The sequence below is a fragment of the Coniophora puteana genome (genome assembly GCF_000271625.1).
Source record: "Coniophora puteana RWD-64-598 SS2 unplaced genomic scaffold CONPUscaffold_5, whole genome shotgun sequence".
Taxonomy (NCBI): domain Eukaryota; kingdom Fungi; phylum Basidiomycota; class Agaricomycetes; order Boletales; family Coniophoraceae; genus Coniophora; species Coniophora puteana.
Window position 1 is genome coordinate 652110 of NW_006913057.1, and position 16224 is coordinate 668333.

General features: G+C 51.9%; 6 protein-coding genes across 6 annotated transcripts; 1 reads left to right on the forward strand and 5 right to left on the reverse strand.

The window, feature by feature from the left end:
• Nucleotides 1-321: 321 nt before the first annotated feature.
• On the reverse strand, nt 322-978 carry CONPUDRAFT_102575 (uncharacterized protein; the record flags this gene model as incomplete). The annotated part of the gene is made up of 1 exon (XM_007769532.1): nt 322-978. A coding segment is annotated over exon 1 (438 nt), but the record flags the coding sequence as incomplete, so codon positions are not given.
• A 1610-nt stretch (nt 979-2588) lies between these two features.
• Nucleotides 2589-3596, reverse strand: CONPUDRAFT_152757 (uncharacterized protein; the record flags this gene model as incomplete). Its single annotated transcript, XM_007769533.1, has 1 exon — nt 2589-3596. The coding sequence occupies one exon, from the start codon at nt 3594-3596 to the stop codon at nt 2589-2591; it is 1008 nt and encodes a 335-aa protein (XP_007767723.1).
• Nucleotides 3597-4772: 1176 nt separating this feature from the next.
• On the reverse strand, nt 4773-6973 carry CONPUDRAFT_152758 (WD40 repeat-like protein; the record flags this gene model as incomplete). Its single annotated transcript, XM_007769534.1, has 5 exons — nt 4773-4850; nt 4908-4970; nt 5026-5902; nt 5955-5986; nt 6041-6973. The coding sequence occupies 5 exons, from the start codon at nt 6971-6973 to the stop codon at nt 4773-4775; spliced, it is 1983 nt and encodes a 660-aa protein (XP_007767724.1).
• A 1703-nt stretch (nt 6974-8676) lies between these two features.
• On the reverse strand, nt 8677-10134 carry CONPUDRAFT_152759 (uncharacterized protein; the record flags this gene model as incomplete). The annotated part of the gene is made up of 1 exon (XM_007769535.1): nt 8677-10134. The coding sequence occupies one exon, from the start codon at nt 10132-10134 to the stop codon at nt 8677-8679; it is 1458 nt and encodes a 485-aa protein (XP_007767725.1).
• Nucleotides 10135-10628: 494 nt separating this feature from the next.
• On the reverse strand, nt 10629-12051 carry CONPUDRAFT_152760 (TauD-domain-containing protein; the record flags this gene model as incomplete). The annotated part of the gene is made up of 6 exons (XM_007769536.1): nt 10629-10742; nt 10803-10915; nt 10982-11382; nt 11447-11509; nt 11584-11678; nt 11728-12051. The coding sequence occupies 6 exons, from the start codon at nt 12049-12051 to the stop codon at nt 10629-10631; spliced, it is 1110 nt and encodes a 369-aa protein (XP_007767726.1).
• A 1929-nt stretch (nt 12052-13980) lies between these two features.
• Nucleotides 13981-14853, forward strand: CONPUDRAFT_122359 (uncharacterized protein; the record flags this gene model as incomplete). Its single annotated transcript, XM_007769538.1, has 2 exons — nt 13981-14237; nt 14304-14853. The coding sequence occupies exons 1-2, from the start codon at nt 14026-14028 to the stop codon at nt 14851-14853; spliced, it is 762 nt and encodes a 253-aa protein (XP_007767728.1). The 5' UTR covers nt 13981-14025.
• Between the last annotated feature and the right edge of the window lie 1371 nt (nt 14854-16224).

The window sequence follows — 16224 nt, forward strand, 5'->3', positions numbered from 1 at the left end:
CATTAAGTAGCGGCTAGGTGAAGGTGTAAGGTAGTCGGGTGCTAGTATGAAGTTGTATCGATGTAGAGAAGTAGTATGCTATGTAGGTACTCTTGTAGTTGTGGGGTATATTATGATATCGGCGGTTTGGCCATCTGCGTCTGGCGTATTACGATGCGAGGGGGGACATATGTACTAGTAAGGATCCGAGACGTATGTAACATAGAGAAAAGGAGAGGGGGAAAAGGAGAAATCTAAATCTGCGAGTGCTCCTCTGGATACGGAGAGCGTCTAAGGTGTGGCAAAAGGGTCCTCATCATCCTCCTCGGTAGTGCTGGTGGCCTTCCGGAAGGCTTTGGTTTTCTTTAGGAATTTGGCGAGGCCTTTGAGTCCCTTCTTGGTGCCCAGAACGTCTGTAAGGGCGATGTCCTTGCCCGGTTCGTGCAGGAGGTGCCGTGCGTGATCGTTTATTGGACAGTGTTCGAGAATGTGCGATCGGGTCTGGTATGGTGCTCCGCATGGGCATGAGCGCGGTTCCGAAGGGACGAAGGACGCGTAGTATTCGCCGGCGAAACAGTGGCCAGTGCGAATCTGCAGCATCCGTCCGTAGATGTCGCGGTCGTTTTCAATGAAATGGGGTCGGGGTTTGAGGGTGGGGGGGAAGCGGTTGGCTATGCGGAACCGGCCGTCTTCTCTGTTGAGTTTTGCCTGCCAGAGGCATTTCCATGTGGCGATGGTCGCTTCTTTTGCCAGGCGTCGCATCGCAGTGAACGTCGGCATGTCGTGCTCAGGTCGGAGTTCTGTCCCCTCTTTGGCCAGTTCGTCGGCCCTTTCGTTGCCTTGTATGCCCTTGTGGCCCGGTGTCCATTCGAGTGTGAGGTGGTGTGAGGGTTGTGCATCCAGAAATCGGATGGCGTTCTCGCGGAAGCGCAAGGCGTGATGTTGCGATGGTCCCGGTTCCGCGTAGAAGGCGGCTTGGACAGCAGCAGCGTTGTCTGCGCCCTTCGACTGAAGCATCCGTGACCTTATGCATTTATGATCGAGCTACCCTACCGATTCGCCATGAGTCGGTTTCAACTTGGACCTGTAGACTCCACTGTCCCATTTGCCATCTTCTTTCATCAGCGCTGACGCTGCCTGTTTATGATGTCGTGGTACGCCGTTCGCACTCCGTGCTGACATCGGGATGATTCAGATTGAACCAATGTCCTTTCTGCACCGAGCTAATAACATTCATCGGGAGATCGGGATAGGTAATGATGTGCAGATGCCACTGTTTAATATCCCTCAGCGATTGTTTGTTGGGGAGGCGAGATATGGCTCAGCCAGGAGCCAGGCACTCTGGTAAGTTCCATTGTCATCAACTCACGTAGCTCTGGGCTTAAACAGTCTACTCGGCCGGTCGCGGTTCGCAACCACTCAAGCATCCCCAACCAATCGAATGCTGTCACAACTTTTCTACCTGATTACTTCATTCCTCACGATCTATCTACTACTAATGGTCTATTAGACGCGCTTCAGCTGCACAGATGTTCTGCTTCCACGATAGCGATACCGAGACACGTCCCGAGGCAAATTGCTTAGGGATTTCAACGGGACTCCGTTGTTTTCCCTTAGCACTTTCCCTTGATATCGAGCACGGGCTATATCAATCGACGAGTCTTCCGACAGACACATGGTGATATCCAACAGGGGGAGTTTACAGCCTAAGCCGCATGCCGCTTCGCCGGGGCGCTCATCCTGTTACACTATGACAGAGACAACGGGACCAGTACTCCACTCGGGGGCGATTGTCAACTTTTTACCTCCTCTTTGGTTTCGTTGGCTCGGGGGCATGGTGTCCACACCCTGTTGGGTGTCGGGCACGTGTAAGCATGATTCGCTTAGCTAGTCCATTGCATGTATTCAGCGTAGTACTGTCCGTCATAGGGCTTATCGCCCTCATGACATTGAAATGATCATTCAATTCAATTCAATTCAATTCAAATTCGTTCGACGAGCCAAAGAGAGTAAAATTTATCGATTTTGTTGCATATCAGCACGTTAGGGCGGCATAGATACGATGATCTGTCCGCTATTCTATCAAGTCCTTTAGGGATCTCAACGGGAGGTCGTTTGCCTCTTTCACTAGTATGACTGACTGGATCAAGCCAAGGTTGTCGTTACCATAAGCCGCTATGGGCATATAGACCCAGAGCTCATCCAGCAGCACTGCAAACCTATGATGGGCCATCTTGGCTAGAGCAAGCCGTCAGCATAAGAGAATGTAAGTGTTAGGAGGAACTACTCACCTCCATTACATACACGGCTATCTTCTACCGTAAATGGCGGAGGTACAGAGTTGACTAGAAGACCTTGCCCGAGCATGGCCACAAGTCCTTGAGGATCGCAATTCGTGACAGTAAGGCGTGTCATATGACTGTGGTTAAACAGAGCCCAAAGTCGCCTTTGGATATTGTTGATCGACGTCAAGCCAAAACCGGCGATGTGGACCACCGGAAACTTTTCGTAGGGAAGGGTCGGGGTTAGCACTTCCAGGGTATCACACACGGAATCCTCCGAGACGAAAGAGCTGAGATCGACGGAGAAGCGAAGATCGTGACCACACTTCACAGACGTGAACCAACGGGCGCCCCATGATACTTATATCCGCTGGCTGTTTGATACTGGCAAATAGATAACTCGCATTTGTCGAGGACGAGTGGTGTCGGCTTCCAGAATCTGTCGGAGATGCCGTGAATGAGAGCGAGGATATGGTCTGGAGAGGCCGCGTCTAGCGGGCCGTCGGACGGGGAAAGAGAGCGGCAGCGCAAGTGGAGCTGCGCAACCGTCATATAGCCGATGATCCTGAAGAAGGTACAACACGTCTGGAGATCGCCTTCGAGGTATATGTGCTCAAGATGGGGGTAAATTTCCAACACTGGGATCCAGTTGGCAGCATTGTCTGGGTCAACGTCGGCGGAAATGGTGGTGGAAGCGATCAGCCTGAGCACGGCCAAGGCACTGGGAAGCCGATGGAGATCCTCAAGAGTCATGACTGGGTTTGGCCGAGAATCGCGATCGATGGTCAGATGAGTCACCCGGCATGAAGCTAGATCATCAAAGCGTACCCCGCAACCCCTCATATGAAGGTGTCGCAGACGACGGATCGTCGGTAGGTGGAAAGGACTTGGGACGAGCGAACGGACGTCAAGAGTGTGAAGTGAGGTCATCAGTGAGAGCGTACGCCCGAGCGCGCCATCGTCAGCGTCATCGCAACGAGTCAGAAATTTGGTGTCAATGCGATGGATTCCCTCGAGTAATGCGACAACCTTTGGATTCTCAGGCGATGGGCTAGGGTGCTCAGTGCAGTAGAGCGCCAGATCCTCTGCACCAGACCATGTGACAACGCCGGAGATTAGCTCGGGCGACCAGGACAACGATACGTTCCTCCAGAGGTGCGGTGCCGCTGTGGCTGCATTGCGCCAATTCTGGCAGACGTGCAGAAGATTCCGTATGGCATACTTGGGTGTGGGCTTGTCGAAGTCTGAATGACCCGTGAAATGAGGAGCCAGGAGAAGTTCAAAGACGGAGACGAGAAAGGACGGAGGGAGCTGTACGTTCCGACAGTCTGCCATGGGCGTTGAGAACTGAACAATGGAAAGACGAAATTTTCACCTTTGACCTTTTTGTATGCGTTTGTAACCGAGACGAATACTGCAAGTGGCGAAAATCTTGTAGATGTCCATTACCATCACCAGTGCATAAGCCTAGGATACATGCGTCTGTGTCATGAGCTGCAGAGAGACAATCGATTTGCCGGCGAGCCTGATAAGCTAGTGCACCAGTGAAACTTTGAAGGCTTGAGCGAAAGAGACAATAAAAATGCAAAACGTCCCCGAGACCTGTCGGACGTTGAATAATTCACGGCACTCGCCGGATGGGCCACCACCCCTGACTAGACTTAGCGTTCGTGACCTCGAGCACAGACAGAGGACTTCGGCCTTCAATGGAGAGGGTATATATCTTTAGGATCCACAACATAAGTCCAAAATTATTTGAAACATATCCTCGCTCGCTCAAAATAATAACCATTTATTTGTGCATGTAAGCGTGCGCTTCTAGTTGTCAACGTCATTGCAAAAAGCCTCCTTTCAGCTAATAAGTCGCTTAGTAAAAGAGGCTGTGGAACTTTAACTCTTGAAATCCTCTGACATGACCTCACACTCTTTCCAATCGTCGTGATGCACGCGTCCATCTTACTTTGCAAGGGATGCAAAAACCCAAACCGAATTCTTCCGTGGATAGCGCGCGATCTTGATCATGAGGGGTAGCTGGCGGAGTTCCGGGTTGCCTACGCTCGGAAGCGACCCCAACATGCTCTTCTGTGCTATCCGAGCTGGATTCGTCTATTCCATTAATTTCGGGAGCGTGATAAAGAAGCTGTATTATCAGAATTATCAGTGGGATACACGACGATAGTAGAGAGGTAAATATGTAATCCGTACCTCTCTGGTTCGAGCAACAGATACAGCTTCACCATGACGCATGTTGGACAGGCGAAGGTTTGAAAGGTTTGAGGAGACCCCTCTGGAGCGCTGGCTATCATTGTCAATTCGTGCGTGATGACGACGGGAAAACCGAAAGAGTTTTTTGAGAGCGGAAGTTATGCCACGGCCTTTACGTGTACTGTTCACATCCACGTGTGTCGTCTCGTTTTGAAGAGAAAACCCTTCATTCTGAACGTCGAATTGATGCCTGTTACTGTCGACTGGGCCTCGTCGTCGACGAGTCAGTGAAAACTGTATATACACTTAATCGGATTCAAAGCTAAATATTCGAAGGGCAGCATGGCTCACGTTCATGACGCTTTCGTCAGATTCGTAATATCGCTGCTTAAGGACACGCCTTCAGCGTCCGTATATTCTGGGATAATACTGATCTCCTACCTCTCGATCGTTCCCTCTATTACCCTGGATAGAGTGACCTTCTTCGCAATTGTCATCCACACCCTAAAGACGATCAATTTATGTGGCCTGGTTCATGTTGTGTGGATGTAAAACGCACTTTGCCCAAGAGCCGCTTTCCACTTTTAGCATCCCACACGTGGATGTACCCATCCTGAGTCCCGCTTGCAACCCGTGACCCATCCCGAGAAAAGGAAGCACTACAGACTTCGTCGTCGTGCCCGAGAGACCGGACGTGCTCGCCAGTTATTGCGTCGCATATGGAAATCTTGCGGTCTACGACACTCAAGAATGTCTGAGAATCGGGGGCGTACTGTACACAGCGCACAGGAGTCTCATGATTGACGGTGAGGAGTTGCTCGCCCTTGAAGACGCTCCATACCCGCGCAGTATTTTCTGAGCTAGTGAGTATAGAGTCTCCATCGGGGGACCAACAAACCGACAGCACGTCATCATCGTGCCCGAACGGCCCCGCTATCACAGAGCCCGTTTGGATATCCCAAACGCGCACCGTTCCGTCTTCTGACCCGCTTGCCAGCTTTGAGCTGCCTGTATCAACGCTGAGAGAGTAGATAGCGCCCTTGTGTCCTTTAATGACGTGAAGCAAAGCGGCAGCCTGTACGTCCCATACACGTATTGTGCGATCGGTACTAGCGCTGATGAGATGGAAACCATCGGGAGTGAACTTGATAACTGTGATTTCTTTGGTGTGGCCGATCATAGGATCTGCGGCGAGCGTCTTGGTATCCAAACTCCAGAGACAAATATTCCGATCTTGAGAGCTGCTAGCCAACATTGATCCCGTGGGAGAGATGTCGATAGAGGTGACGCTGTCGGTGTGATGGGCTAAAGCGTCGATCGATCCTTCCCCCGTTTTCGCGTTCCATACTCTGATAATGTGGTCTTCTCCCGCGCTTGCAAAGTGCGATCCGTCTGGAAACCATGCTAGTGATGTCGAGCCCCACTGTGTAAACATTCTGCATTATTTTAGCGTTACTAAATGTCTTCAACAGAACGAGGGACTCGTACAGGTCTCCTTTGGAAGGCGTCGAATCAAGCCCCTGGTCACAGAGATAAATTGAGTACGACATAAAATAGATAATTGGCTCGCTTACTTCGGGAAGAGCGAGTCCACCAGAAACTATCCTTCGAGTCCACAGTTCAGGACCTCTTCCGTGTACGACGGTAGGATGCGTCGGAGAAATGGAGATGCGCCAGAGGATCGTGTCGCTATATTTAGGACCCCAAAGACAGTCGCCTGTCAGTGGATTCCAAGCGCGTAAACTTCTACGTGACATGCTGATAAGCGTCTGTCCGTCGGGCGTAAACGCGAGGTCGGATAAACCAATTTGGTGTCCCTTCAAAGGGCCTTTGATTAGAGTACCAGTTTGGGCATTCCACAAACGGATGGTCCAGTCCCGACCCCCGCTTGCTAGCAAGAGACCGTCAGGAGAATACGCTATCGCCCATACCTCCGACTTGTGCCCAACGAGCGGCGGGAAAACAAGCTGGCATGAGGCGGTGTCCCATACCCGTACCAGTTTATCGTTGCAAGCGGTTGCGATCCGTCTTCCGCAGGGGGAAAAGATTGCACGTCTAACCATTCCCCCTTGGTGCTGCAGAGTCTTGGAGGACTCCCCCAATCTTGCGTCCCAAAGCCGTACTGACTGCTCCTCAGACGTGCTAGCGATGAGGTCTCCATCCGGGGAGTAATAAGCTGCAGAGATGAACTGTTTACATGCCTTCATCGGCCCCCAGACACACGTCTGCGTCGAAATATCCCAAACGCGAAGGGTTTTGTCCAGTGATCCGCTGAGTATATGGTGGCCATCGGGAGAGAAATCGACGGAGCTGACCGGGCCATTGTGACCCTCCAGAGGCTTTCCGATCAGCAGACCAGTCTTTGAGTTCCATATCTGGATTGTCGTATCCGCGGAGGCTGACGCAATCAAGGTGCCATCTGGGCTGTAGGCAACTCCATGCACGGGTTTGGTGTGCCCTTTGAAGGGCTTTCGAATGCTAATGGCATCATCGGGATAAGACGACATCTGTAGGGGGTGAATGGAAATGATAGTCCTCGAGCCCTCTGGCAAGAGGAAAGGTTCAGTGAAGAGACTGAGCCCGTGTGTGAGGGAACTGGTGGTGGTGAATGCGGAGAAGTGTGCAGTCTATCTCTGTCAGGATTAACACACGACTCTATGCCAAAGTTATATAAATCACCGGAAAGGGGCAGCTGGGTTCTTGAGGTGAAACACGAGACAGGATAAATGTGCGTGTGGGCGCTGGATATGTCATGAGGCATCGGTTAGCCGCGAAGCTACTACTAGGGATCCAGACTGTCTGTGAGAAAGGACGTGATGACGCGAACTCTAAGCCTCGACAACGCCGTGCGGCGAATCATCCAAACACCCTGAAATGCATTGATTCGTCGCCAACATAGTCACAGTCCAGTTCGTTTGCACATGACGAGGAGTCTCACACACCTGCGCAGCACTGATAAGTATTTGAGGGAAGAAGACGACGAAACATGTCGGACTTTGAACGACCTCCGGTAATTTCCGGGCGGAGCTTTCTGCCGCTGCAGCTGCGTACCTTTGTCCGAGAATCGAGATGATTGATTGGACAGATTGAAAGGATACGGAAACAGCTCTCCTTCCGCGCTACAGTGCTGTGCCGTGGCGAGCAGCGACCTCATCACATCAGTTCACTTCCATGTCCAGCTCAGTACGCCTCTCGTTTCCTTCCTAGCCTTCTCTAAGCTCTGAGACAATCTATATGCCCTAGGAAAGGACTTCAGAGGAACGTCGAACGGGAGGCGTGGATAAGGACGATCCAAGAAGAGACCTTCAGGATGCAACGTAGTGCAGTAGGCGAACGTAGAAGAAGCGCCTGCATTACCAGATGTTGACGATAAGCGCTGACGAGGTCATGGCGGTGAGTATATGCGCATGTCTCTGAATGCTTTCATTAGATCTGATCCTCGCATCAATTTTGATATAAGTACTGTTCTCGCTACTCGTGTTGATTGCACGAATGCAGCGGATGATGGCGCTATCGTATCTTCCTTGATCGTGCTCTCCATGGTGAGGCCTTGCACGTCGGACCTGCTGTGTTTCCTGTCACTGACCTTTCTAGATTCCATCCCTCATACGTACTATACTTGAAGATCAATAATCGTATATGGCCTCCACCTGGTCGCCGTGCGAATACGGGACGGTATTGATTTTTCTTCCACCCATGATGAGGAGGCTGCCTCACCTAGTAACCTTCTAGATACATGCAAAGATCGCCATCGATAATCGAAACCATTCTGTAACCGTACGGATCCTTATCAATCTAGCACAACGCCCCGTCGATCGCGAGGTTTGTCGACTTCACTATTTCCTTGTGTCGATAACGCTGACGCCGTTAATCTGGCATGATATGGTAAGTTATGCAAACGAGTCAAAGAAACATATCAGGTTTCCCCTCCTATTTCACGGAAAGAGTGCTAAGGGCATGGAATCTAGCTTAGATTTCTTTCCCTTAGCAATCTTTCCTTGTAGATGTGATTTTTATTGGGGAAATCCTAGACGGTACAGTGATGATGTTGAAACGAGTCGTTATATTATAGCTATAGGTTTCTACTGGACCTTACTAGACGTCGTCTGATGATCTATCCGAGAACTTTTTGTAAGGGCATGGAATCGAGCTTGTAAGCTTTTCTCATATCGAAAGTCGTCACTAAGGAGCGTTTATCAGCGCTCCAAAGTTACATAGAACCGTCAACGAAAAGGTTTGTGAGCAAGGGCACAAATGTGCCGTCAGGGCTGGATGGTGAAGCAGGTTCGTGCGTAGTGATTGTGGGGGAGCGTGAAAACAAGCTGGAAAACAGGAGTCGTAAAGGAGATTTCGGCTGTTGCTGTGACGGGGCGCGGGGTAGACCTTGTTTGAAAGCATTAAGGAGTCCTCTGGAATGGCAGCCAGAGACGCTCAGCCGAGTCATCTTGCTCTCAGAGCTGAACAGTCCCCACAACCGCCTCTGAAGGTAGCTTGATGGTGAGTCAAAGCCGGAGACATGGACCACAGGGAAATCGTCATACGGGAGCACGTGGACTAGGGCGTTTAATGTACCATACACCGAGCCTTCCGAGACAAATGAGCTCATGTCTACCGAGAAACGGAGATCGGGCTTCTGATCCGTCGACGATGGCGCAGGAGGGCCCCACGAGACCACAAGCCCGTAGCCTCGGGTGGTCCGGTACTGGCGGAGAGACAATTCACTGACGCTGGTGACGAGTGACGTCGGCACCCAGCGCTCCTCTGCAATGATATCCACAAGCGAGAGGAAAAGAATTGGGTTGTCCATCTCTAGCGGCCCCTCGGATGGAGAAAGGGAAGTACAACGCGCATGCAGTTGTACAGTCGGTGGAGCGTCGATGAGTTTGAAGAGTGCTTGGGCTGTTAGCAGGTCACTCTCAATGGAGATGCGCTGAAGACACGGGTTGCTGCACGACATGTGGATTCGTTCGAGGCTGTGGTTAGGTTCAGTGTCGGAGGACATGGCGATGGAGCCAAATAATTCGAGCACGGTCAAGGCGGGATGCATCCGATGGATATCACGAAGGGTCACTACGGGCTTTGACGCGGAGCCGCCGGCTATGATCAGGTGAGTCAGGGGGGACAGCGCTGGATCGACAAAACGGATGCCGCAACCCTTCACGCATAGGCGTCTCAAAGAGGTTAGTGTCGGTAGCTGGAGGAGATTCGGTTCGAGGGAAACAACGACAAGAGTTTCGAGCGAGGAGCTGAGGAGAGAGAGAGTACGCTGGAGGGCATTGTCCTGAGAGATATCCCGACGGACCAAGAACATGCCTTTCACTCGGGAGAGACCTTCTGAAAGAGCGACAATCTTCGCATCGTCGGGCGAGGGAATAGGATGTTCAGTGCAATAGAGCGTCAACAGAGCCTTTTGTTCTTCGTTACTAGAGAAGGCGATAGCGACCGAGATAAGCCTAGGCGACCATGCCAAGGATACGTGCCTCCAGAGATGTGGTGTGGCGAGGGCAACGCGGCGCCACTCGCGGCACACGTGGAGGAGTGGCCAAACGTCGCGCTCGGGCGGGGCCATCCGCAAGTTAGAATACTCGCTACGCACAAGAGCCAAGTGAAGTTTGAAGAGGCGGACAAGAGCAGCAGGAGGGAGTCGCGCGTTTTGAGAGTCGGACATGGGTGTTGAAACAGGATTGGACGGAAGGCGAAATTTTCGCCCCGACTTTTAAAGAGGCTCATGAGAAAAATGGTGACAGTTCAGGGCCGTACACGAGGCGTCCTTAAGCTGGATGCCTATTGGGCCCTCATCCTCATGAGTGGCTGTAGGTCTTTTCTTTCCTTTGCCATGTAATGTTTGAAGGAGAGTGTCTGAGAGTTCATAAACCTGCGAGCGCAGTATAGAGTGAACCCAGTAGTGGCGAATGTGTAAGTGCTCCTCGAAACCCGTCGGAATTTGAAGACTTTCGGTAGTTGCCGGACGGGAGAGAATTCTCTGGGCGTTAATATTACAGTATTACTGCGTTGGCCACGACCCCCAAAATTCAGCCAAAGTTTTATCCGGAAGTCAAGCATGTACACAAAACATAAGTTTTCAATGGTACAATAGTGATCATCTATGCATACATGTATCTTACACTATCATTTTCAACATCATGTAGCGTTCTTCCTCCTTCACAACGTCGGGATCTGCAGACCTTCCAGAGCAGGGATGGGCCTCTCGGCCTGCGGCGTGATGCGCAGACCGTGGCGGCGCTGATTGGACTCAGCGTAGTCTACAACCGCGGACTGGAGATGCAGTGTGAGTCTCCGGATGTAATCCCCGCCATGGTGGATGCTTTTACTCACATGAGCAGTGATGCGATTATCCCACAGGACGACGGTCCCGGGCTCCCATTTGACTCTAGCCTGCAGATCTACAGACGCGGCGACGTGGCTGAACAAGAAATTGAGGAGCGTCTCTGTCGAATGTTCGTTAGCAAGCACGTCTTTAGGCCTTAAATGGCAATGACGTCATGAGAGCCTACCTGATTCCTCCTTCTTCAGGCCCAAAATCCGCCTCGTGAATCCCTTGTTGATGTACAGCGCCTCCTCGCCGGTGACAGGGTGCTTGCGGACCAGTGGGTGTACGTGCTCCACGGGCTCGCGTCTGACCACCCCGCCGCGCCCGCCGCCACGCGAGCGGTCCGCCTGCTCGAAGCCGGAATGCACCGCGCTGAGCGTGCGCAGGAACGCAACGAACGGGGGCGAGAGTCGGTGCAGCGTCGACACCTGCGACGTGAAGAGGGTGTCACCGCCCGTGGTCGGGAAGTCGAGCAGGAAGAAGGTGGTTAGGCCGGGCGGCTGGAGCTCGTAGGAGACGTCGGAGTGCCAGCCGGTCATGGTGATGCTGTTTTCGTAGATCGTGTTGAAGTCTGAGTTTCCGTCTCTGTGGCGGATGGTCAGCGTCAGTAATGATGCACGTGTTAGGTGACCTCGTGGATGGGACGTACTTGTACACGAGGTGGAACTCGGGGTAGTTCTTTGGGTGGCCGCTGGTGGGGTGGATGTGCAACCTGAGTGGGCAACCGAGCATATGAGCATGGGAAACTAAGTGTGTCGAATGTTAGGCATTGGCTGTCAGACTTACCTTCCAAAGTAACGTCCCCATTCAAGGTATGACTCGGGTCCAGCGTCGATGAACTCCTCCTGACCCCTGAACACGACGAGACCTCGCCTCGCGACCTGAACGTGACGTCAACATATACCAGCAGCATGGTACACTAAAGCTCACCTCGAGCGCGAGTTGGTCCCGACCATCGTTGCCGAGCTTGAGCAGGTTCACGCCGCGCACCTCGGTACCCAGCCTCGGCGTCAGCTGCACGACCTTATCGGCGCCGTTGAGGAACGCACGCTGGTCTGCGTGCTTGAGCGCACGAAGGCCAGGGTCGACATGCTCGAACGGAACGAGTGGCGGGTACTTGAGCTGATGGTCGAAGTGAGGCAGCAGGTGGGAATAACGGTACTCTTCCTTCTTCTCGCCCTCGTTGGGTTTGTTCAAGGACAGACTCGCGAGCGTCTCTGTAGTCTGCGTGACAGTCTCAGTGGCGGTTGACATGGCTGTTCGGTCGAGGCTGAGAAGGGGCGAGATGTTGACTTGGCGCAGGTTATATGCTGAGCAGGTCTCCATCCACCCGTGACCGAGCTCATCATCGTGTTCGTGCTAGACGCAAGCAAGCTCGTGATGGTTTATTTCTGTTATCTGCAGGTGGGGAGTATGTTCCTGGGACCCGTGATGCAGGTGGCTAGATGTAGATCAAACCTGAAGCTTGAAGCCGGACCGGCGGCGAGGTTATGGAAGTGTTATGGAGTAGCGTGAGCGTTAACTTTAGGATACACTACACGTTACCGCAATACCCTCATGTCCTCATCGCCGCATCCTTTTATGAACAACAGCGAGACACCGGTGACAATGTCGTGCCCGCAGAACCGGTCGTTGCTCAAACGGGCCTCCGGGAGATATTGGACAAGCGGTTGCGCATAGGCCCCAGATGATGGTGAAACCGTGGTCGCGACCCAACAGGACACCGCGTGTGTCCACAGTAATGTGGGGTTTTCATTGTTTACACCCTCGAGAGATGCTAGTGGTGCAGAAGTGGACGTTCGGCGAGTGTTATATGAGAGACACGAAAGCAAAACGGAGCTTGTGAAAGAACTGGTGAGGTAGAACGCAGTCAAAAACGCGTTTCCCACGACTGAACTGCTCATGGAACTTTCCAAACCTTGTCCAAGCCACACTCGCTTTTCTGCGTCGCTCGTCGGCCTTGCGAGCGATTTGTTGGATAAATTAGCTCCTAGTGTCCTTCGAGGGTAATCGGCGACCTAACCTAACAGTACTGTATTGGAGAGCTGACCTTAACATAGCATATTGGCCAATCAGGTCGTCTCTATTCCAACCCCTGTCTTTCCCACGGACCCGGACTATCCCGAATTGCACATTGACTCCGAGCTAGTCTTGACAAGCCTCTGCCGCAGCAGTACGCGTCCACCATGCCGACGACATCGACTGACTATGTATGCGATGCGACAGACACGGCAACTCCTCGTCATCAAGTTGGTACTAGCACGCACGGACATGATCGCTAGCGAGCTTTTACCCGGCTAGGAACGATATCGAGTGGTTAGTCCCCGGCGATGATCTGCATGTACAGTCGACTCTCTAATAACCCATGGTTCTATAAACCCATACTCTCCAATAACCCATGCGTTTTGGTATCTCCCGAGTTGGTCCCCACCAAAATCGTCACTCAAACCCATATTTTTCCGATATCCCATACCCCATGCGTTTTTGAGGGGCAAAACCCATACTTTCGGAGCTTTTAGATCATATTTGTAAGCCATAAGGGGTAAGTTGGCTGGGTTTTGGTCATTCTAACGGAGGTAATATCCTATATATGGTATTACGTGCCCAATGCGGCAAATACTTTGACATGTTCATAGCATGTTTGCAACACGTTCTCGGCCCAAAGTTCGAAAATCAATTAATCACCTCCAGGCTCCAGTGCCATGGCCGACATTGCACCTCCAATAACCCAGGGCTGGTGCTGAAGTTATCCCTTGTTCTCCGCTTGCAATGCTACCAACCATTTTCTGCATATTCCTGATCAACGACTGATTCACTCCAGAAAGATCTGTGACCCTCGGGAAGAATGCCATACTGCACATGCTGAGCTTAAAGTTTACACTGCCATTAAATCACTTCTGATCAATCTCAGCGGATTGGAAACACTTGTGCTGTGGTAGTATACACTAAAACGATCTATAAAAATTGCCAACTTTATAGCCCCTATTTTATGAGATATTCTATTATCCCATACTCTCTAATAACCCATGCTCTGGGGCTTCTCCCGACGTGTATGGGTTATTGGAGAGTCGACTGTACCGCCAAGAGTGTGCTGCTCAATAATCAGGGATCTTTATGACGCTCATAGTGTCGAACTGCGGGTCCTATGATTTCTTCCCTCGCTGAACGGTCATGCGCCCCCGGACCGTCTTCGACGTTCTCAACCTCGTCTACGAGGGTGACTTCGTCATGAGGCAGTTCAACACGCCGCAGGAGAACATCAAAGTCACGTTCGAAGCGAACACCGACCGCATGCTCAAGCATGCGCTCGAATGGAGCATCGACCTCTCGAAGCCTGGCGAGCTCGATCGCAAGATCAAGGAGTTGCAATGGCTCATGGTAATCTTATACGGCGTTGCCGGGTACCACGAAGGCAAGGGCCTGCAGGCCGATTTCTACAAGTGCGTTTCGTCTTTATCACGTCCCCCTTCACGAATCGCACGCTGATATCTGTGTGCATGACCCAGCATGCACCTCGTCACCTCATGCCTCTTCCTCGGCCCGAACCTATACGAGCTATCCAAACGCTCGCAGGAGATCTTCCTCCGCGCGTACCTCGCTAATTCACTCACCAACTACCTTATGTTCAGCCGCCCTCCCCTCGATATCACCACGTTCTGGAAGGAAACCGCCGCCGCCGAGTTTATCGTCCCCGCCGGTTTCAGTAGCAGCACAGGCACCGACGCGGGCTACACGGGGCCCGCGCAGCTCGACGCCAAGGTCCTCGCTGCGACCGAGGGCAACGCGAATCCCTGGGCGACACACGTGCAGAGCGCGATTGTGGCCAAGGACGACCACTACGCGAAGCTCATCCGCGCGCTGCTGCACCTCGCGGAGCGGTTCGGCGATCGCCCGGCGGGGTACTTGGTGACGATGGCACCAAACTGTGGGTGGGAGGGGCTGGAGCAGATCGACGGCTCGCTGTTTTTGAGGGTGGCTGGGTTGACGGCCGAGGCTGTGAACGACGCCCAGATTTTCAGCATTAACAAGCCTTACACGGGCTTAGAGCTTACATGAAGAGTAGTCGAGGAGCTTGGTAGGACTTGATAAAGACGGACGTTTGACGTGATATATATGCATTTGATGATAGTTAGCGATTGTGTATAGTATAGTTTCCAACATGTTAAATAGAAACAAGACCGCTTTCTGCGTACAATACTTTACAGAGTGAGCACCTAATGAACGTGATAAATATCCGAAAAAACGTCAGGTCATCGCAGAATAGTGTACACGGGGACAATAGAAGATTATCAAAGCGAAGCAATAACTCACAAATACCCATGACCGCTCCTGTCCTATCGAAAGTCTCGAAATTCCGTCCATCCTCTTCCATCCTCGATCCTCTGAGTCTCATGACCTTGCGTCCCAGGTGAAGCCAACGCCGTCATTGCATTGCTTTGGATGTTGCGCATACTCACCTTTCACCTGGAACTGTAAGCATGAATCACAGACGACTTGCTGAGCGTGACGCCGCGTCAGCTTCTTCTTGCAGAGCTTGCATTGCCGACGATCAACAAGACATGAGGTGCTGCATTCTGTGGTTGGATGATCGCACCGTGTACTTGTATACCAGGATTGGGGACGAACGTTTGACCGGTTTTCATCTTTCCGAGAGGCGCTGGATCTTCCACCCCTAGTAGGCCTGGCGGGCAAGCTCGACTGGGCTTGCTGAGAGCTCGAGCTGTTCGCCTGATTCGGGGAGGCCTTATGCCTAGAGGCTGGAGTCACCGATCCCAAAGTGGTGGTGGTGAGAGCCTGGGGCACCAGCTGCTCTACTGTCGCGTAGCTGGTCTGGAGTCTGTGTGCATTCGACTGCAACATGAGTTGGCTCAGAGGGAAAGCGCTGTGACTCGAGATCGACTTACTCTGTTCCTGTTTGCCCATGCTATCTGTCGTAGACGTATTTGATTAAAAAGCTCACTTAGATTTGATCTTATTAGCCCGAGGCTAACGGTTGTTCTTAGATAAATACTTGGTAGTATTAGAGTAGACTGAAGTCTGAGGGGCCAAACCTCAGTACAGCGCCTTTATATACTGTTTAACTACTGATCACGTGATGGTGCGGTAATAATGCAATTGGTTGAGGGAAGCCATTGTTCTACTAATTAGGACAATGGCGATTACTCATCTCACGACTTAGCAATAGCAATGACGCTATCAATATTTGATCAATAAAATAAAAACCATCCGCCATGATTGGTTGCCGCTCAGGTACCCATGTGCTCGACCAAGTCCTACCGGTCATTATGCAGCCCCTGCGCGACTTTTGTTACTGCGCTTTGCAATAAAACGCGGAATCGCAACTTTGGATGAAGCCGCGTGTCGGAACTTCCCGGAGAGACCCCGTAAACTAGTAGCGCTGTTGACTTTCTTGAGTTCCCCAACACG